This window comes from Lepisma saccharinum, chromosome 23, assembly GCF_977018435.1.
Source record: "Lepisma saccharinum chromosome 23, izLepSacc3.1, whole genome shotgun sequence".
In the NCBI taxonomy this organism is placed as follows: Eukaryota; Metazoa; Arthropoda; class Insecta; order Zygentoma; family Lepismatidae; genus Lepisma; species Lepisma saccharinum.
The window spans coordinates 58203938-58227543 of NC_139251.1; the positions used below are offsets into that span (position 1 = coordinate 58203938).

Here is a 23606-nt window from a genome sequence, read left to right on the forward strand (position 1 = left end):
TGAAGTAACTTAACTCAGCTACTTTTTGAATGAAGTAACTGCAACTCGGTTACTTTTTGAATGAAGCAACTGTAAGTCATCTACTTCTTGAATTAAGTAACTGTAACTCAGCTACTATTTGAATGAAGTAACTGTAACTCAGCTACTTTTTGAACAAAGTAACTGTACTCAGCTACTTTTTGAATGAAGTAACTGTAACTCAGCTACTTCTTGAATGAAGCAACTGTAACAGCTACTTTTTGAATGAAGTCACTGAAACTCAGCTACTTCTTGAATGAAGCAACTGTAACAGCTACTTTTTGAATGAAGTCACTGTAACTCAGCTACTTTTTGAATGAAGTAACTGTAACTCAGCTACTTTTTGAACGACGTAACTGTAACTCAGCTATTTTTTGAATGAAGTAACTGTAACTCAGCTACTTCTTCAATGAAGCAACTGTAACAGCTACTTTTTGAATGAAGTCACTGTAACTCAGCTACTTTTTGAATGAAGTAACTGTAACTCAGCTACTTTTTGAACGACGTAACTGTAACTCAGCTACTTTTTGAATGAAGTAACTGTAACTCAGCTACTTCTTCAATGAAGCAACTGTAACAGCTACTTTTTGAACAAAGTAACTGTAACTGAGCTACTTTTTGAATGACGTAACTGTAACTCAGCTACTTTTTGAATGAAGTAACTGTAACTCAGCTACTTCTTCAATGAAGCAACTGTAACAGCTACTTTTTGAATGAAGTCACTGTAACTCAGCTACTTCTTGAATGAAGCAACTTTAACAGCTACTTTTTGAATGAAGTCACTGTAACTCAGCTACTTTTTGAATGAAGTAACTGTAACTCAGCTACTTTTTGAACGACGTAACTGTAACTCAGCTACTTTTTGAATGAAGTAACTGTAACTCAGCTACTTCTTCAATGAAGCAACTGTAACAGCTACTTTTTGAATGAAGTCACTGTAACTCAGGTACTTTTTGAATGAAGTAACTGTAACTCAGCTACTTTTTGAACGACGTAACTGTAACTCAGCTACTTCTTGAATGAAGCAACTGTAACAGCTACTTTTTGAATGAAGTAACTGTAACTCAGCTACTTTTTGAATGAAGTAACTGTAACTCAGCTACTTTTTGAATGAAGTAACTGTAACTCAGCTACTTCTTCAATGAAGCAACTGTAACAGCTACTTTTTGAATGAAGTCACTGTAACTCAGCTACTTCTTGAATGAAGCAACTGTAACAGCTACTTTTTGAATGAAGTCACTGTAACTCAGCTACTTTTTGAATGAAGTAACTGTAACTCAGCTACTTTTTGAATGAAGTAACTGTAACTCAGCTACTTCTTCAATGAAGCAACTGTAACAGCTACTTTTTGAATGAAGTTACTGTAACTCAGCTACTTTTTGAATGAAGTAACTGTAACTCAGCTACTTTTTGAACGACGTAACTGTAACTCAGCTACTTTTTGAATGAAGCAACTGTAACAGCTACTTTTTGAATGAAGTCACTGTAACTCAGCTACTTTTTGAATGAAGTAACTGTAACTCAGCTACTTTTTGAATGACGTAACTGTAACTCGGCTACTTTTTGAATGAAGTAACTGTAACTCAGCTACTTCTTCAATGAAGCAACTGTAACAGCTACTTTTTGAATGAAGTAAATGTAACTCCAGGGGCGGTTGGTGACCTTTACAGCAAAGGAAGCACATGTTGTAAGAAAATTTTAAAAAAACATTATTTTTATTATTAACGCCTCCTTTATGAAATATTCTATCACTAGATTGTAGAATTCATCTTCTGCATTTTCACTTCAGTTTTAGCAGCTTCTTCTCAATTACTGTCCTTGGGTATTTTTACATTAACTGTGAATTCGGTGAAATGATGAAAAAGATCGTTCAGCACTAGTACTAGACACAGGAATTGTTTAAACGAACGAACTTAACTTGAACAATTCCCATCGATATATTTTAATCTGAGGAATAAGTGACACTTAGTTCACTTCTGTGACGAGACATGTCAAATGTTGACCTTAACTCAATTTCATAGATTAGAAAGTTTTTTCAGTGGAAAAAAATCCATTCTTTTTATTAACTAATTGTAAAAACTTTAATTTCAATTTTTGATTCATTATCTCGTTTGTGCTGTATATCTTCTTGCAAGTTTATTCTCATAGTTACAAATGTTGTCAGGAGAATTTCAGCGCAGATTTGAGTTTGCCGTTAAGGCTGTGATGTTTAAGTAAATTGTTCATTTCATCGAAACCTGAACTGCTCCACACACCCTTTTCATTTGAAAATTGGTCCTCCTGGATGGTAAAGTGGTAATGTTGTCACCTTGTAATGAAGCTCTAGCCCCAATTAGCCTGTCTATTCATGCAGTGGGCTTAGCAGCAGAACTCATTTGAGTTTAATTAAAAAAAAAGCCAACAGTAGAGTTTTAATGCTCTTCTGCAATCACCTATTATTCCACATTGGTCGGTCTGGATTAAAATGTCAAAAACATTTTTTTCTTTATTATACCCGGTAGAGTCTAAATCGGACATTGATCTATCACCAGAAATAACCACCTCTTCAAAACTTCTTGATCTCAAGCCCAGGACGAAGAGTTTCCAGCACCCGCAAGAACCGGAATGAGTTCTGTGGATTCATTCCATTCGAGTCAATTGAACTGCACTGATTTGGTCAACTGTTAAGCATGATTTTTTAACTTATGTTTTCATACAAATTCCAGAAATAACACACAAATTCAATTTACTATGTTAGCTGACAACACAATATTCACTGTAAATGAAGAAAAAATATTGCAAAATATTTTTTTTAGGTGGATTTAATGGATTTAGTTGAAAAGAAAGTGTGAGGCTAGAGTGAGTATCAGTCATGCGTTCCCTATGCTGAAGATCTACGAAGAATGCCGAATGCTCCCTTTCCCTTTGCCGAGGATGAGCGACACGGACACTGATGGTCGTCTGTTGGCTACCTAGTAGGACCACGATGAGGACACACGTCTCGCGGTTTTTACAACAGCTTTTAGAATTAGATATACGTCTACATAAGAATAGTTTGAATGAAACTATGTCAAAATAAATTGACCACATAAACACAGTTAATACTTCTACTTTGTAAGGGAATGACTCATTCCCTTCATTCCATGGAATAACCGCACATGTGTAACTCAGCTACTTTTTGAACGTTAACTGTAACTAAGTTACTTTCTGAATGAAGTAAATGTAACTCGGCTACTTTTTGTACAAAGTTATTTTTTAGGAATGACTCTTTATCAGCAGATTAGCCATGATTCTGAAATGGATGACATGCAAGATGGAAAGAAACAAGTGAGATAAGTGCATTAGAGGAGAATTTCAGCCAGGATGCATTGATAGAGAAAATAGGTCACTTTTGCACATGCAAGTTTCATGCAAATCATAATTTTCATGTGGTTCTAAACAAGCGATGACATTTTCTTAATTGCTGAACTTATCCTGAAAATAATTTTAAGTCGCCAAAATACAAACAAGGTGAAGAAAAACACAGATGTTAATCTAATCCTAATTAGTTCTAACAGGAAATGAAAACTAGGTTTCATGAAATCATACTTTCAAAGAGACAATTTTCAGTTCACATTTTTAGGAAGTCTAATTATGCATATTATCATTATTATTTTCCAAAGGCAAGATCCGAGACAGAGAATAAATATTTTGCTCTCTTCACCGACACTGTTGTCCTTTACTATTTATATCAGCCTTTGGCAGCCGCGGCTTGGTACTGGGCCGTGGGATTCATTATACCAGGCCACAAGAGGTTCTTCTGAAATTTGTCATTTCATTAGATCCAGTGGCGACAACAAACTTAAGAATTTACCAGGTCACAGTCACATAAAGGTTGACAACCATTAATATAGAATTAAGCAGTAACAAAACAAGAAAATGAAGTTCCCAGATTATTAAAATATGGCGATTTTGCTGCCCCAAATTCATGTACTCCCTGAACCTAAACATGATCCTGTATACGACAGACCGATTTCCTATTCCAGGCAGTGGATGATCACAGCAAAGAATTTTTCTATTCCTGGCCCTGCAAAAGGTGCTCTGGGATGGTGACCCCGGGTCCTGCTTTTTTCCCATAGCAGTCTTTCTTTTTCAGGGTCATGCCATACCAGTGGCATGCGATGTTAAATCAGGCAGGGAACAGGTAACCTGCACTTTCCCCCTCCCCTCGCATACTTGTCGTAATATAATACAGTAGACCAAGTAAAATTCAACCCTTGTTGAAATGAACCAAATAAACATAGGATACATATGTTACAAATTGTCAGAAGTGACATACATGAAGCACGTTAAAATTATGACAATACCAATGTTAAAGCAAATATGATATATATATATATATATTTTTTTTTGTAGAGTTGAGCATTCTTCTAATTCAAACGTCCTCAATGCAATAATGGCAATCAGATGGCCGAGTTTTTTCATGACGTTCGTTAGATTTGTAGAAATTGTGACAAAACCCGAACTGTTCCAAACTCCCTTCTCGGAAACAAACAAGAACAACAATAATTTGCCACGGGAAGAGTATCCAGTTAATCATTTTACAGAGTTGTAGTAACTTGTTTTTATTTCGGTTAGGATAGGTGTTGGTTTACTGTCTTTTCTGTAAAGTTCAATTAACTAAAAGCTTTCATGTTCAGCCGGTCGATCATACAACATTCGCAACACTATGCGCAACATTCGCTTTCTTGCCCTGCACCTGCCGCTGGGTGCATCTTGGGGCTGTTGGAACAGGTGGACGCGAGCTGTTCCCTCTGAAGCTATTTTGCAGCATTTAGCCAATGCATTTAGCAGACGCTTAGACTGGAGAATATTTTTCCAGTTCGTTATGACTGGCAGACGCAATTTAGAAATGAGATTAGAAAACTATAGACTTACTACACTCAAAACTATCACTACGACGCAATTAAAGTTTAGCACATAGCAAAAACTCGAAGGAAAACGAATTCGCTATGTCTATCGTAGGGAACAGCTAGAGTGTTCAGCTTCCATGGCACCATGGGGATTGTTTACCTTTGCACGTGGTTGGAAATACTCGACGTCAGACCAAAAGGTGGGATGACGAGGGTAGGTGAAGTAAACAAACGTCCAGTCACGGTGAAAGTTTTTCTTCGGCATGTTGATTTCGGAAGAAAGAAGTGTTCTTATTATGTTATTATAGATAATTTAAATAGCTAAAAAGGGTGATAAGTAGAAGGGAACAGCCTGTTCCCTCTGTTCCATGGACGGACCGCCACTGTGCCATACTATAGGCCATCCAACTCCAAAAAGCAAATAGTCCTTCCTTTCAACAGTGTTCCGCAAAACATGCTGTTGAAGACAAACTTTTTACAAACTAAGACAAGAAAGAAACATTTGATTTAAAAATGTACACTGAATTGTAGTCTTGTAGAGCTTCCAGGAACAAACAGATCAGTTTGATTTATTTTACTTCACTTTCTGCCACTTTTGGCTAACCATAAAGATTAGAAAGAATGATGAGATGAGATTGGTGAAGGGACAAACACAAATGGACAGGCCATGACACAGTGGTGTTTACAAATTTACTTTGATGTCATTGTATAAATCAAGAAATTATCACAAAAATTCAATCCACTCTCGGTAGCTCACCATGTATTTTTAAAGGTGGGAAATAGCTCTTGACTCTTGGAAGTATTGTGATCTCTGCCATGTATTTATAATTCAAAGGGGCCTTGTGTCTTTTTCCAATGAAAATAATTTTATCCAATGTGTATACATAGGGTGATTCAGTAAAAGTGTGTAAAAAAGGAAACTGGTGATGCACTACTGAACAGTTGGAGATAGGGAACTAGGGTCGGAGAAGCCAGTATACCAAGATACAGAACACCATCTCATTTCAGTGTGGATGGCTGCAGCCATCTGGATTGGATGAGGACACCCTATCGTCTGGCCCAAGAGGTCATCCATTCTGAATCTACTCGATGTTTTCATCTGGGGATATATCAAATTGCTTGTTTATGAGACCCCAGTAGACACGGACTTGGAATTAGTTGGCACGTTTGCATTCTTGCCGTCATTTTGAAAAATTGTTGTGAGATTTCTAATTGTGTGGTTTGTCAATGCTATGACACTAGTTTCCAAATGTACAATCATGTAATTCATATGTATAAATCAATGTTTCTACTCACTGAACATCAGCAATGTCACTGCATGTTGATACAGTCATTTATTTGTCATTCCTATGGATGATGGTATAACCACATGTATCAGCCCATATCTTGTTACGCTGGCTTCTCCGATCCCAGGTTTCCTATCTCCAACTGTTCATTGGTGAATCACCTATTTCCTGTTTGCATGCTTTAACTGAATCACCCTGTATATGTTTGTATGTGTGTGCTTGCACTTGCACACACAGTGACTTTGTTTTATTTGTAGTACCTCGTTAATCTTGTGTTCTACACTATGTTTCTGCTAATTGTACGGATAAAAGGAGCACAAAACAATAAAACAACAGGAGATATTATTAACCCAAATACATATTATTTATGTACATAAGTACATCTATATGATACACATTTACAGGTTGTTAACAACTTAGAAACAATTTGTAGAACATGCACCATTAAATATCACATTTCATTGTACATTATAGTAAAATATATTGTCAAATGCAGACTACGAAATTCTTAAGGCTGGGTCTCTAAGAAGCACTAATGGGATAAATTTTATAATTGCTACACGTATCACAAAAAAATGACAAAGTCTCTTGTAGTAATGTTCAAAAGACCTAAATCAGCAAGAGTCTTTGAGGAAAAATGCATTTGAGGATATAAGGAAACTGCTGAAGGCACTAAGTGCTCTATATGCATATTGACGTTAAGTATATATTGCATAATAGGACAGCGACAATCACAACCTAGTTGCTAGACTGATGTTGGACAATACGAGATCTGATGCAATAAAGGAAAAAAATGTACCACAGTGGAACTTAAACCACAAACTATGATGAATGGAATTTTAATAGTGGCAACTCTATAACCCCTACAAACAAACGACACATGCCTGCTTATTCACTATCATTGTGAAACACCTGTTACCTAGTTGTAGGATGTTTTTGGTAATGCTCGAGATAGTGGTTCCCTTTTTTAAGACCACGAGGAACAGTTTCAGTTTCTAGCCAGATGAAAGGTTCTGTAAAGACCCTAAAAAGGTCCTCCCCCACTGACCTTTCCCTGCGGCAAGCTGGAGAAAGAGCATGTGGGCTGGATGATTGTAGTAGGAGGAGAAAACTTGGCATTATGTTTATGGAAGTATTATTTTACTTGCTCTCTTCGGAACATCAAACTTCTGATGGCGTAGAAAAATACATGAACAGAAAGAAAACAAGTTGAAGATTTCATTTGTCGTCAGAAAAGTTCCATTTGTAACTATAACTTGGAAGTTCTGGCGTTTTTTGCTCCATAAGGAATGCATGGAAGCATCATGTCTTCCTTAATAATCAACTTGAAAAACAGTTTCCACTTGTAAAATGGGAAGAAATTCATACTCTCTTGTATAATCAGGTTTTTAAGTAACAGTGTCCATTCTGACGGTATTGAAATAAATACATACCTGGTGTGAAACTACCACTCTTCGCCTTAAGGACAAAGGGGTGAAATTGGTGAGGCTAAAGTCAGGATTGACCAATAGAGTGAATAAATCATCGCAAGCTTTGAGGATATGTGCTCGAGCATTGTCATGCAAAATGTAAGATTATGCAGAACGGGTTGCCAATTTTTCCCTCAAAGCTGTTTGCAGATTGTGATGCCAGTTGATACTGAGTGGTGTAGGTCTGGTAGGTGTTGTCACGGACAATTCTGGGTAGTAAGAACTCCATTGATTATGGGATCGTTACAACCCATAAGTGTACGGAACTGTACATGTGATAGACCACCAACGCAGATGTAAGAAATGTAAAGGTACCCTGTGGAAGTGCACCCATGCCATGAAGGCATATGGCAGTGGTTCCCAAAGTGTGCACTGCAGCACCATGGTGACTTACAGGGGTGCCACGAAATGTTCCAATATATTCAATCAATGGTATGATTGTTCCAAATATGTGCTTATTTAGTATTTTTTACACATAAAATGTTTCTGAATTTGAAATATGTTTATTTATTAACTTAAGGCAAGCAACCAAACCACACTAACTGAGCGTTGCAAGTGTTAGATGGGCCTTCATTGTGACTTGGGCACCACGGAAAAATCTTGAAACACTAAGGGCACCGTGAAATGAAAAAGTTTGGGAACTCCTGCTATATGGGGTGATGTGGAGGTCTCCACATATTCTTTATCTCTGACATATTGAGATGATGTGATCAGCATTACACCTGGCCACCTTTATCCCCCTGGGTAATATAAGGCTGGGTGGGCCTCAGAGCCATGCAGAATTAGGAACACGACTGGAAAAATTCCTTGTCCAGATCACATGCCTTGGGATTCAAACCTGGGTCTGCTACTGTAGCAGAGAGTCCTATCACACTGAGGTGCTGATATGGTTCGCTCAAATTCTGCACATGTGTTGCCACTATTAAAATTCCAGTCATTTCTGTACTTTGATAAGGAAGCCTATTAAAAATGTTAAACCACAAAACAGCAGCATATTTTTTTTAGTTAATTGAAAGCACATAATACATGTAGTATAACATCACTGTAAACCTGCAATTGTTATCAAAGGTACAAGAACATTTAGGTACACAAACTAAATTCAATATTATAATGTAATTTTCTTATGTCACTAACAAAAGGATTAGATAAACTAAATTCATCACTGCCCAGTTAATACACTGGCACTATGCAACCACATTTTCGAAATTTATTGCACAATAGACTGTATACCTACATGCTTGCATCTAGTTAATAATATTAGAGAATTAATCTGCTGCAAATGTATATTTCGAACTTTACATATTTGAAATGATTAAGGACATTGAAACTCGATTTAACTCTTAGTTGGTTGAAAGTGATACTCTAGTTTCGATGAATGTATTTCATTTGTTACTTATCTTAAATAGAATTCAAACTTACATTAAAATGAAAACTATTGTATATAGATGAAAGATAAACAAATAAAGAAAATATAGCAAGCATCTTCCTCACCTTTTAATTGATGGTAAAAAAATTATAGTAATGAATTTGTGCCAACTTGAATGTCCACTTATATTGAATTATATTACAGCATAAATTGTGGCACATCCTGTGTAAAACAAGGTGTTTTAATTCACAAATGTGAGTTTCATCGGACATTTATTTACTTATGATACAAACTATGTTCCACCTATTCAAACAAATTTGCACAAATGGATGAATTATTTGTCGAATAAACATTGAAGAACATAGCAGAGATTCATACAACGAATTTCAGATTGCAAAACTATACAGCAAACTCAAGTATACTTCAGATGCTTCATTTTCAGTAAGTGAAAAGCATGACAGAAATTTGCATCATTACAATAGGAAGCAAAATAATGTAAAGAGAAAGATATGAAAGAAGAGTTGATACCCAAAGCACAATGCCAATGTGCTAAGATGATCTAACTTATATTAAAAATACATCATCTGTACAATTCTCCTGCAACACACTCTCTATACACAACAGTCAAATGCTTTCTCAATGTCATGAATTAATTATAGTACATATGTTGCAATGCATACATAATCATAAACTAATTACATTGGAAGATTGTTAATCTAATGTTTATTCTTCTGGTAGCTAATAATTTTAAGAACATGTAAAGGAAGATGACAAAGCATTCGAATTTCTTTCTCGACATAGTCAGATAAAGACGTTCTCTCAGGATATCAGCCAGGTGATTTCCAGATAGGGTTTTCGAGAGCTAACGCCACTCTCATCTTCAATCCCTTGTGATTTCCGGATAGTCTTCACCTGGCTGATATTCCATGAAAACGTCTTTATTATTATTATTTGCTGCCATAAAACAGATAAGTCTTAGTTGATATCTCATCATCATTCATTGTCATGAGAGCTTTAGATGTAAAGTGTTTAGTGCAAAATTATGATTTTTCATGCAATTCCATGTACTTGGTTACATGCTTCATGGGTCTCCTGATAAAATTGCAAACTATGATTATATGCCACTAAAATGTTATTTTTTAATTTCATATTTTCTTCTCTAAACTTAACATTTTGGAAGAAAAAAAACAAACAAAAAAACAATGACTTGAGTCACGAAATGAATTTCTAGAGTTTTCCATGTGAAATAAACTGGCAATCAAAAATATTACGGGATGAGGCTTCCTGGTACAGAAACTTTAGTGTCAATATCTCTTAGAGTACTTGAAAAAGTACATAATTGTTCATGTAAAATTCTATCTTCTATACAACACCAGGTTATGCAGGTTCGCATTCAGTAAAATATGCCCCTTACAAGATCTGATAGTTTCATGAAACAGTTATCGCGAGGTTTCTATTTCGGATTTGTGTAATGCAATTAAAGGAATCTTTGGAAAAAGGATGAAATATCACTAAAAGTATTGAGAAGTACGTACGTACAAGGTGTATTATAAATGATAGCATAAAAAAAAAGGGTAAAGTGCTCCCATAGCATAAAGGGAAACTGAAAAGTACACACTAGTAGAAGAGAAGCAAAATAGTCTCAGTAAACATGGGGTCGCAACGTTTGTGAGATAACTGCGAATGTATGGTTACGATCTGCCACTGTCTTGATTGTCTGTATACATTGTACGCTTGTCTCATTGCACACACTGAGGTTTCTTAGTTTAAAACTGCCGAAAGAGGGTGTTGTAAACAAACCATACATCCTGTTCAGGATAGAAGGCATAACAAACACGTAACCTATAAAGTGACAAGCGTATGTGTACAAACAATAAAATCAGTGGCAAATTGTAACCTCATATTCACAATTATGATACACCCTGTATGAACAAGAGAAAAACTTGTTCTAAGAATTATTTTGTTGTACAGTCCCTTCAATTCACACATGTAGAATCTTTATAATTTATAATGACGATCTAGACATGATACGTAATTTCACTGAAGAAATTTACAGAAAAAGGTTCAGTTAAAACAACATAGTTTACATCAAAAACCATAACCGTCATATTCAATATTGCCAAACTTTTACAGATGTATAATGCTAAGGCAATGCTTGTGTAACTATCTCACACCCGAAAAATAGTAAAAAGTTGTTGTTGAGTTGGTGTTTTAAGTCCACTTTATGCACAGTAAGGCTAATTGGGACTGGACCTACAGTTTAAAGTGGGATCCGAACCACTTGTGCCTCCACCGGGTATCGAACCCGGGACCCCTTGATTACAAGGCGACGACACTACCACTGCGCCATCGGGGAGGCCCATAAAATAGTAAAAAGAACCTGAACAAAATGGTACATGTGTGTACTCTAGCAATGATCTACTACTTACTATTCAAATGCTTGACTAGATTATTCCATATTCACCACAAAGGGTGCATATTTTTTGCTATTAATAGCAACTTCATTATCTGTTGAATATTTATTCTGTAATCCTTGGTTGGAAGTAGTACCTATTACACTGGGGAACAGTGAAATTGCGGCACAGTGTTTGAGAGCTAATTTAGGGCAATTTCATGTTGCTGAATAATGACATAATAATATATTTCCTGAATTGGCTCTAATTTATGAAATAAATGCAACTAAACCAAAATGGCGGAAACATAAGACATACATATAAATGAACTTCCAAGAACAATTTAATATTTCTTTTTTGCGATTACAATCTTTGTACCGTTAAGAAACTTATTTATTTATTTGTAAATTGTTGCTATGCCTGTACAAGGTTGATTGTATTTCTAATATGACAATGGAAGATGCAATTCACTCTTGACTATTTGGTTTCCACCACATATGCAGCTATTACATGGCTGTTGATTTTAGTCCCCATAGTAATGCAAAATTCTTTATTTTATGTTACTCATTTTCACTAAGCACTGTATACATTACGTAAAATTGAGAATTTTGAACAATTTCAGCCCATTATCAAATTTTTATATTACCGAGAAAAGCGTGGAGTAATTTTACCTCCTACATTTTCCATGGTGTTTATTTTTATAACTGGAGTCAATTCAACTGAACCAATCATATAATTGGCAATCACAGCTGTTTTGTGTGCTGAAACTGTTATTAAACTTTATGCCATAAAATAAAATCTTTTTTTTTTTGTTCCCCAGTGTTATTAATTATATGATGAATATATATACTTTTTCAATATCTAATGGTCTATTTAATGGTCATTTTCAGAGACCATGATGACCGACTTACTAATTAAATGCGATGCAATTTCACTTTTCTCTGAAGAATAAGTTTCATGTTTCCAAATTGCTCTTCTTCGTATAGCTACCGATTAAATTTGAAGATCCACTGCTTTTATCATGGTGGGTTATGCCATCTGCACTGTTTACACTCGACTGGTGGAAGTTCAGATTTCTACCACTTGGCAGCACTGGAAGCAAAGGGTAAACTAGGAAGCCTAAGGTGTCATTCATTTTTTTTAAAGAAACAAGATGACAACAAAGTCAGAATATGCAACGAAGTTATGCTTGGCAGAGGTACGGAGGAAAGGAAAATATACGACTTTCTTCTGCTACTTGTAGGCTTATGTTCTGGTAACACACTGTTGGAAATTTCTGTTTCCAAAAGTAATAGTGTAATAGTTAGGGATGTGAAGTTTTCATTTTAACGATAACGCTGAAAAGTTGAGGAAAGCAAAATAAAGTGTTGAAAGTGTATTTGGGTAGGTAAAGGAGGAAAGTTTTCAGTGTTTTGGAATCGCGAAATAATGTGAATTTGCCATTTTTCAGAATAACACCGAATTTTACAATTTAACGGAAAAAACGACGTGAAATATGCAATACAAACCGGGGTTAACTAGAAGCACATATTTTTGGTAAATAACAAAGCAAAATTTCTGTACAAAAACAGTCTATTTCAGGTTCAAAAGCGGTAAATAAAATAAAATTTCGGTGTCATAGCGGTGAATAATCACATCAAAAGTGCTAAATAAAATGATATTTTGGTTTTGAAATTGTGAATATAATCGTAAATTTGATTTAAAACTGCACTTATTACACAAAATAAACTTTTCCCTTCCAATAGCACATTTATGTAGTTACCAGAGTATTAAGTTTATTCCTGTGTAAAGGGGTCCATTTTTTCTTCTCAAATACTTACAGCACAATTAATCAATTTCCTGCCAATTGCATAACTCACAGGATACTTCAGACTTCAGAAAGTGTCGCGTCGGTATATAAACGGTAAATTTCGTGTTTAAGAGTATCTTTCGCATTTTGTAGTTCATTGCGCATTATTTCATGACAAAACAGGGTAGGAAAATGCACCTCACACCTTTCAGAAACATGAAAAATGAACATTACAGCATGTTATTTCATATTTCGTGTTTTCATCAAAAACGAAATATGTATGCCTCTCGATTAACACTTCTTTGGTTAAAAAATAAAAAAACTACCTGAAGCGTTATTCTGTCATTTGTAATCTAACTGGTGATAGTTTGATTCGAAAGAGATTATCACGTTTCATTTATTGAAATTTGGTGCAGACATGACTGACAGTGTTTAACCTTGTCCTGAAATTGAATTCGCTCGGAGTCTTCCGAGAAGTAAAATTTCGTAGGAACGGGAAACTTTTCAGGGAGAAGCTTGTTGTGTTTCAGAGGGGGGGAGAGCGTTTATGTGTGTCTGTGTACACAAAATGATATTTTGAGGTCGCAGAAGGATATTTTGGCATTGTTAGGGAAATGTGATGTGTAGGATTGTGTTCAAAGATTTGGGTGTTATCATTCAATAAACATTTCATATTTAGTGGCTAATGAGATGAAATAGTTTTCCAAATGGAAGAAATTTGGTCATTTCTCACAAAGGTAAGCCATAATTTCTTTTTAGTCATTAAAACTAAGATTTGTCTAAATTTCAGAACTAAAACAATGTGAAAATCTTAAGCATAGAAGGAACAGCAAAAATGCATGTAAAAACTACTCCGATTTTAGATTAATAACACCGAATTTTACCCTAAACCGTGATAAAGTTGTCTTCTAATACTTCAATGCTTAATAGCAATGGAAACAATCAACTTACTACAACATATGGTATAACGTGAAAGTAACTTTTAAGAGGAAAAAAATATGCTGCTTCCAAATATTAAGATAATATTGCAACATGAGTAATATATATATATTATATAAAGGGCTCAAAAAATCACGTTCGCCTGGTTGCCATGGTGACTGAAAATTTCAGCCTAGCGACATATTTTGCTGTAATATTGCCATTTTTAAATTTGTATGCATGTAGAATCAACAGCAATTTCTTACTCTTTGTCACCCCTTCTTCCTCATGGCAAGCACTTCATAATTAAACGCTCACGTGATTTGCGTATTTTAGTGCCAAAACCACAAGGCATGTGTATGGTCACAAGGGGCTTTGTCACTGTGTACAAAGGGGTTCACAATTGTCAGATTGGTGAACTGATTTGTCTGCCATGTGATCTGGGACTTTTTGTAAATAGTGAAATTGTAAATGACTTGCATATACAGTTGGGATCAATATTTTTTACACTATATGTTGTAAGTATGTCCGTGTGACTCCATGTGTGCTCAAAAAAAAAAAAAAGGCATATTTCTTCAACAAACTACAGTTAATATGTTAGTGGATAGCCTCTCAACATAAAGATAAATTTGTACCTTTATAATTGCAATTTAAAGCTAAAAAAATGTAAACATGTACATGGTGATTTGTATTTCATTAGCCATTGATTTTTTCCCCTGGCACCTAGCTCTGAAGAAATTTTTTCAGGCTCCTTATATATATTAAATTAATGCTCATTTTGTTATACTTTTCCATTTTACTAAAAGAATCAAATGCTAACTAAAACTCAACTAACGATGCTTCACTTCCAATGCAGAATTGATTATCTTAAACCTTATATTGATATATATATATATACACACACATTATCATGAATTCTAGAACAATGATTCATGCACACATTTAAAATATAGCAATGTAGACAAGACTACATGTTTCATTCCAAAATAATTTAAATTAATTTAAAAAGAGAAGAAATGCATTGTAATGAAATATGTTAATACTTATTGTTTAAAAACAAATGTGATCATCTCCATGTCACAGATCTCAGCCTATCCATCAGAGGAGACTTACGTCGTTTGAAAATATGACATACTCGAATTACAAAACAATACATCCACTTGAATTACAAAACAATGCATCCATTGTTACTATTATTAACAAGTATCGATTGAAATAGTCCTTTGTTACCCATATTATGGGATAGATTTATAAAAAAAGGGCTCTAACTTATAAACCACTGCTTTTTTCTGAAAAATTTCAATTTTACATGTAATAATGCACAAAAAGCAATAATTAGGGCTTCATGGGCGCAAACACTCAAGTTTGAAATTTTTCCAAAGCATGTGGCACCAAGTGGCAGCAATTAATGCACCATTTTTTGAAAACTACACATGATATTTCAGTTTTGTATTTTTTGTTCATCAGTATACATACAAATGTATGACAAACTCGAATTACAAAACAATATATCCATTGCTACTATTGAAATTCCGAGGGCCTCTCTAATGGCATAGTGGTTCGGATCCCACTTTAAACTGTAGGTCAAGTCCCAATTAGCCTTACTGTGCAGAAAGTGGACTTAAAACACCAATTCAAACAAACTATTGAAGTTCCGGAATTTTTCCCACAAGGTAGCAACGCAGCCACTATTATACATTCTTCTTATTTTTTTGCACAATAAGTATTAGCCTGTTTTCAATGAAACTTTGCATGATTCTAGGAATGTCCTGTCCCTAGAGTTACGCCCTCGCGCGAGGCTCCCTTTGCTAAAGGTTAAGTCCAGATCTAGACTTCAAAATGAAAATGATGATCAAAACTCTCACAAAACTGTAGATGTATGCATGCATAACCAACTTAATTATGTTATCATCTGAAATTCACAATAACATTTGACCACCTAGCAAGTATGAAAAAGGCAATTAAAACGTACATTGTGTACATGTTCACATCTATCGCCAACTTGAAATACGTAATTTTATTAGCATTACTCCAACTACTACTTGAGCTGTAAATTATTTCAGTGAGTGGTAATTACAATTAAACAGCTATTACATAGGAAAAATATTTGATGGCATAACATTCTTGTACTGGCTTCACAGTAACACTTGAATTTAAACTTTAAAAATTCACATGACTTTGTATCGAGAAAAAGTAGAAACTAATTTTCACACAGCAAGTTTCGGGTTACATTCATCATAGAAATAGGAAGAAACAACAGAATGAACAAAATAAATAAAAAGTAAGGGAGATTTTGTTCTCTCCTCACCAAACATCCATGAAAATCATTTATTTATCATCTTCTGAATAATGTGAATGGAATATTGTACACTCCAGTTTAGATAAAGTGGCACAAACTTCAACCACCCAATGTTACAAAATGTGGCACTTTATGTGAACAGGAGTGTACAAGTACTTAAGAGAAACTAACTGAAAACTCTTACTAACAGAGAACCATTGTTCTAGCATACAAATTCGACAACTCTATCATCATATCATTTGATAAATGGAATAAGTTATTGCTCTTTGAAGCGATAATAAATATACATAGTATAGATATTACCTATTATATGTACAAAGACTATCACTAGCACAATCTACTATCACTTTGCAATAAATAAAAAGAAAAAAAAATACTGGCAATAGCTTTCAATCCTGTGATTACACTGCAGATGCTTCCTGCTGCCTACTATACAGGTATTACTTCACTTGCTTTTTTCAATGTTAACTTTTTTTATATATATTAGTAACAGTAATTCAAGCATGAATATACATTATTTGCATAGGAAGATAGATATACACTTATCTTTCTTTCATGTACACAATCTCAACAACTTATAGCTATGTAACATTTATAAGGAACAATCTTACATTCTGCATGATAAAAATCCATAAATATTGGCTAACTGAATAACAGGGCTGTAAATCTACCATTCTCCATTGTAGTCAAGGACACCTTTGAATAGTAAGGACACCAAATAAAAGTCAATGGGGTCATTTGAACCCAGAAGTCTCCGTGACTGTACATAACCAATGTATAGCAATTTCTATAATGCCAAAAACTGAATCTATTCAAAGTACTTGGAGATGTGACGAAGATACATATGAATATTCTTGTACTCAAATTTAAATTCAAAAGTTTGATCATAAGAGGACATATTTTCTATGTGTATTTTAGGTAATCTTAACTCTCTCGCTCTCTCTATTTTCTAACTCTTTAAGTTTATCGTAATAATGAGAATAAATAGATGACATAGATAAAAAAAATCAACTAATTAAGATTACGGCTGAGCCAATTCCTATTTCGTCCTATCACTAAAACTACTGCATACAATTTTTATATCTAAAAATTAATTGCACTCAATTTGATTTTGCAGCTTAAAAGTTCATGTAAAACTGAGTAATAATAATGGAGGACATTCTCACATTTTTCAGCTGAACTGACTTCACACTACTGAAACTTCATGAAAGCTATCCAAGTGATGCCTACCATTCATATTGGAAGTACAGAGTGATCCATTGAACTGTAGACTGCCATGTCGGGGTTTCCACTATTGGCAAGCGAGGTGCTCGTGGCTGTATGTTGGCACTGTAGACTGTCTGTGAATCAAGCGTGCAAGTTTTAACTAGTTTAAAAAGTGATTTATTTACTTACCAATTTATGAAATAATATGCTGAAACTGGCTGCCTTCATTGCCCACGCATTTTTGACATCTTCATGCAGTTACCCATAACTCGCTGCAGTTTCCATTGATTAATGTTGGTAATTTCTTAGCGGATGATACATTTCAGTTCAGTTCTTCCACGGTGTGTAGATATGACTCGTATTCAGCATTTTTCAATCTACCCCAGACACAAAAATTGCATGAAACATTTACACCAGGAATCTTGTTCCAAGTCGTCTTTGAATTTCACGTGCCGATTGAGTTAACACACATAAATCACAAATAAATACATGCTGTGCAGTAGAAAACATTTGCTGAGTCATAACTAGACGTCGGATTTTAGGCATTTAATCTATTTTTTTCCTTTACAGGTATGTAAGAAATAATAAGTTATGTTGGAGTTTCGTTAAAAAATGCAACAACTGATGAAGTTTTATAGTGGCTAAAAAAAACTATTTTGCTTGTTAGAACCTATTTTAGGTCTATGCACCTAAATCAAACCCTTTTTTAGGTTTTTACAGCATTTTTATGTCACACAGAGGCATTTGCTTTGTTTGGTCACAAAAATATTCAATGACGAACGTGTTTGAAACATACTCTCCCTTGATTCTCCTTCCTCCAAGCCCATGGTGATTTTTCAAAGCTCTAAAGAAAGCAAAATGTCTGGTGCCACTGTTACCTGTACAATCCAAAGGGGTCTGATCTGTGTGGCCTTGCTCACTTTCGCGTCACTTCAGTGCTTTATGGCATTCACGCCTTGCAAACTAACATTTCAGCATTGAAGTCTGCACCACTGACTGTTTTTGTTGAAAGATTATTTTCAGCTTATAACATGATCCTCACATCAGAAAACAAAAATGCGAAGTTTGACTGTGGAACATGAAAAAATATTTTTTCCTAACTATACGGATTTGAATAGCAAATTTCCAATGGTAAGTTCTGCCATCGCCATAGGGTTAGGCAACACACATAACGTTATGCAAGATAGTGCGTATTTCAGGATATAGGTATCCCATTTTCATTGCCGGTGACTATACCTAATCAGCATTTTCAGGAATTTTGAACTATTTAAGTTTTTTTGAACCTACTTCAAGATTTTTCGAGTCTAACTTGAGATTTTTAGGACCTATTTTAGGATTTTTAGAACCCATTTTAGTAACCTAAAAGCACACATTTCAGAACCTAAAAATCCGAGATCTAGTCATAACACACTTTGTGGTCCAATACACTAGAAAAAACACAATATGTAACAAGCATCCTATCACCCCACAATCGCCAGACTAACAAACAGGCCCCACACTTTACAGTCTCTTGTCTACTTTCAGGACATTCGTAAAAACAGGTACATCCCCCTTTCGCCACCTTACGTTAGTGGGTGTCTTAATAAAGATGTATAAAAGGTGCATCGAAGGCTACTGGTTTGAACACCTCCTTTTATAAATCTGGTAAGCAAATCACTTTTTTAAAATAATTACAGAAACTGCTGTGCGCTTGCTTCATCAACACTGTACAATGCCGACAAACGGCCACAAGTGCCTCGTTTGCAGATAACGCAAACATTGACGTGGTGGTCTACACTTGAATGGCTCGCTCTGTAGTATAGAATGTTTAAAAAATGCATGCAATCCCATCTATGCAATTCAAACTTAAGACCTTCAGATTACCAAACCAATGGTAACGACAAAAGCTGGAAAGTCATTTAAACACAAAATGAACATTCTGTGTGTACTATTCCTAGATACTTCATTTACCATGACATGAGATGCCAATTACAGGACAAAATAAATAATAAACTTCCAACATAATCCAGTCTTGCAGCCCTGATTGACACAATCCACACGCAACACTCACACATGCTCATCTCACAATGGACTCAGTAGAAACTTGGAATTATTCACATGGTTCTTACATAGTTTCATCATCCATCATTCAATTTCCCGTACATGCCTACAAATTACATCTTTGGCAAAGATATTTACTAGCTACAATTGTGCATTCTATTTTTTTAACCATGTATATCTATTAGTTTTTGTATTCAATTATCAATATGAAATAATTATAAACTTTATTTCTACACACATGAACATCAAACCCCATTCATTCTGAAATCTACAAAAAATGCACATACTAGAAACCAGTGATACCGACCTACCTCAATTCAATTGACAAGCTATTGATAACTTTTAAGGGGCTGGAACGATCTTGAATGCAGTGTATTTGTTTTCCGCTTCTGAGCAAATTCATCAGTCCATCTTAATGTTTTGATATATGTACCTAACGAATTTCAATGATGCAAAAAATGACACGGCTCCTAATGCAAGAAAGAAGACATAGCATGTCAGAAGAGTGCAGCTGAAGAATTCCACTGTCTGAAGTACGCCAGACATGTTGGAGCGCTTGTAGTAGTAGAATACTGAATACAAAAACACAAAGCCACTTGTTGAGCTGAAAGAAATTAAAGAAAAAAAGATGTGTTACTTGTAACATGAGTCCCTTGCTGAAGGTTAAAGTTATACTTAGTACACAAAGGAAATACAAGGTTATTCAAAATAAATTCACACTCTGAAATGGTTGTAATTTGTGTTCTTATTGAAATGTGCTAATATGTTATGTATGTATGAAAAAGGGAATTCAAAAGTTTTCTTTCAGTGACAGCCTGCAATCGTCGTACCTGCCAGTGACCCCTTTTCCCAAAATGGCTGCTACCTCGGCGGAAATGGCCTTTTGGGTTATGGAGTTCTGAAAGTCTAAATCAGCTACCGCAGTGCATTGCAAATTCAGAACCAAATTTAAAAAGGCTCCACTTAGCAGGCAATCCATCTATTATTTAAAGAGACTGTAAAGGCAAAAGCAGTGGGAGGCCTTCAACATCTGGGAAATGGGTGGAGGATATGCGGGAAACATTCCTCTCAAGTCCAAGAAAATTAATAATTTCATGCCATACCAAGCTGAATCAGGGTGGCCACTCTACGAACATGATAAAATTCAAGTATATTCCCAGTTTTCAAGGCTACATTTTAAAAAAAGTTCAAGGTTACAAGCAGATGTTTTCTCATTGATCTGCTTAATAAATGTGTCTACATTTCAGGTTCTTCAAGGACCATTTCTAATTTTATATCGGATCGATAGAATATCGGTTATTGGTATCGGTAAATTTTATATCGGTACTTTATCGGTATCGGCCAAAATTTCATATTGGCCCATCCCCAGTATTTTGTATATTATTCAGCACAAAATATTTGCTATTTTTGCCCATAAAAATATTGAAGTTTAAATCAAGAGAATTTAAGCATGTTTACGATTTACATATTACATTTCCTTTCATATGAGCTTCACCCCATCAGTACATACATTTTGTTTCCTTTCTTTTTCTTTCTTAGAGCCTAATATACACCATTAAATGATTACAAGATTAATGTACTTTCACAAAAGGTGATTCTGATATCTGCAAAATCCTTATGTACATTATTTTATAAATTATTTCTTTAAAGTAATTTAAATCAATGCACCTTGGGTCAGGGTATTCACAACTTTTGCTGCAAGAATAGAACATAACAGGCAACATGTAGGTACTGCTTTGAACTTTCATGTCCTGGCATTGTCTACGTGGGAGTTTGGTGTAGCTCAAATTTCGTAAAAAAATACATTTTCCTACTTTCTTCTTCTTCTGTAGGTTTATAGGCCATTATGTACTGAGCAAAATGAGGGGGTAATCTCTAACTGTAGCATTTGTAGTTACCAAGATAAAAAATCTTATAAGACGTAAGTGAGTTACTAAAGATATATCCGCGGAAACTTACTTGTAAATGTTCTATTAATTTCGGTGGCCTCTGCCACCATCCACTTGGGAACTCGATGCTTTACTGTTAGGTTGACTTCCGGTTCCTGTTGTTTCCTCGACTACAACCTAACAGTAAAGCATCGAGTTCCCAAGTGGATGGTGGCAGAGGCCACCGAAATTAATAGAACATTTACAAGTAAGTTTCCGTGGATATATCTTTAGTAACTCGCTTACGTCTTATATTATCAACCTCATTGTTTATTCCCCTTAACATGAAATAAAAAATCTTGGGAGAATTTTAAATTTCCTGCTGAAAACACACATGGTGTTGGTACTTACTGGTACTACCACTGGGAAAATCAGCCTCAGCATATAAGTGTATTTCTCACTTTTAGCAGTGTATTTCGCATCCTTTTGTAACAAAACATGTTTGGAAAACATACCTCTTTCACACTTTGTTTCTGTTAAGAAATAAATATGCATGTCGCTCTTTATGCCCAATTTTAGTGATAATTTTACCAGGTAATACTTACCCTGCACTGAGGATACTCCTCCACCACCATCTGTAATCCTCTGTTGCTAATTGAAAGTACGTAAGTGCAACTGACACACAGGCAGTTACACTCAATAGTATGATGAACATGACTCCTAACACACCATACAGTGTGTACTGTTCTCTGCCCCACAAAGTAGCAAAGATGTAGTACAGTTCTACAGATATGGCACTGAAAAGAACAACATTTAAATATTAAACAAGTCATCATGTTGATGCAACAAAATTTAAATATTAAAATCATCATCATCTCAAAACTTTAGTCAAACTCTAATTACAGCAGATGACACTGTTAAACAGTAAATATGTAAATTAAATTAAAGTAGTCAAGTCTTATCAGTTTGGTGGTACTGACAGTGAATATGGAAGTGAAAATTGAAAATTAGCTCTAATATTCATTTTACACAGGGTAGTTAAAAATAAGGGGAAATTTGCATCAAGATAGGAAATTCCTACTTAGGTTGGCAACAGTGTACGAAATTTCATAAAATCAGATTTTTTTGGTTCCTAACTTTCATTGTTCCTTTGTACACTGGAATTATAGTCTCCCCTGTAATTTTCAGTGAATATAAATGTCGATATAACGGTTACATCTGTGGGAAAGCTACACTTTGAGTAGGCCAAATATTTGTCTGAATAGATAAAAATGCCATGAGGTTGTGTGTTGTGTCACCAGTGCTACATGTGTGTGAGGAAGTATCATTTTGATCACAATAACAGCACAAAATACCATTCATTAAGAAAAGTCTCCTATTCCTAATCAGGGTTCAAGATGAAACCAAGTCAATGCTTAGATTAGTGTGAAACTGCATTCAATGTCCTTTGCAGTGCTCATGATTTGGAAAGAGCACGATAGCCACACATGATATTGCCCTTCTCCTCCTTAACTGAGACTCCAGCCTCACAATTACGAAGGTGGAATGTAGGGATGTGCCGAAGACGATTACAGATGTATGAAAATCGGCAGAAATTGACATATCGGCATCGGCAAAAATCCGATATTTAAAGTGGTACAGATTATACTAGAGTTTTACCTTCTAATAAGATTTATTTATTGAAAATTTGGTTATGATTCGTCATTATTGTAGAGTTTTTGTAATAAAATTATTGCAAACTCTCATTCAGATAAGAGAAGAAGTAGGTTCCTTTTGTACATGCATATGTACATTCGCATCTCTTGAGAATATATATGTATATACAATAGAAATGTACATACCAAATTTATTTTTGTCATGTAGAAAATAACATCCCATTTCTGTTTAATAATCTTATGTATCGGAATCGGTTAAATATCGGCATCGGTATCGGTTCAAAAAATTATCGTTGAGTACATCGGCATCGGTAAATTTTCAGCTTCGTCACATCCCTAGTGGAATGTATTGGATGAAAGTGTAGGATCTGAATCAACTGGTGAAAACGGAAAAAAAAAATCTCCTCCTTCTTCACCGTTGTAGCAGA

The 23606-nt window shown here is 35.0% G+C and overlaps 1 protein-coding gene across 1 annotated transcript in view; it reads right to left on the reverse strand.

The window, feature by feature from the left end:
* Positions 1-6530: 6530 nt before the first annotated feature.
* LOC145977696 (transmembrane 9 superfamily member 1-like) overlaps positions 6531-23606 on the reverse strand; it is a 68808-nt gene continuing 51732 nt past the window's right edge. The window contains exons 11-12 of the mRNA XM_083109919.1: positions 22129-22320; positions 6531-20259 (exon numbers count right to left, since the gene is read on the reverse strand). Of these exons, the coding sequence (XP_082966045.1) occupies positions 20058-20259; positions 22129-22320 (394 nt within the window). The 3' untranslated portion in view covers positions 6531-20057. The remainder of the gene's footprint in view (positions 20260-22128; positions 22321-23606) is intronic.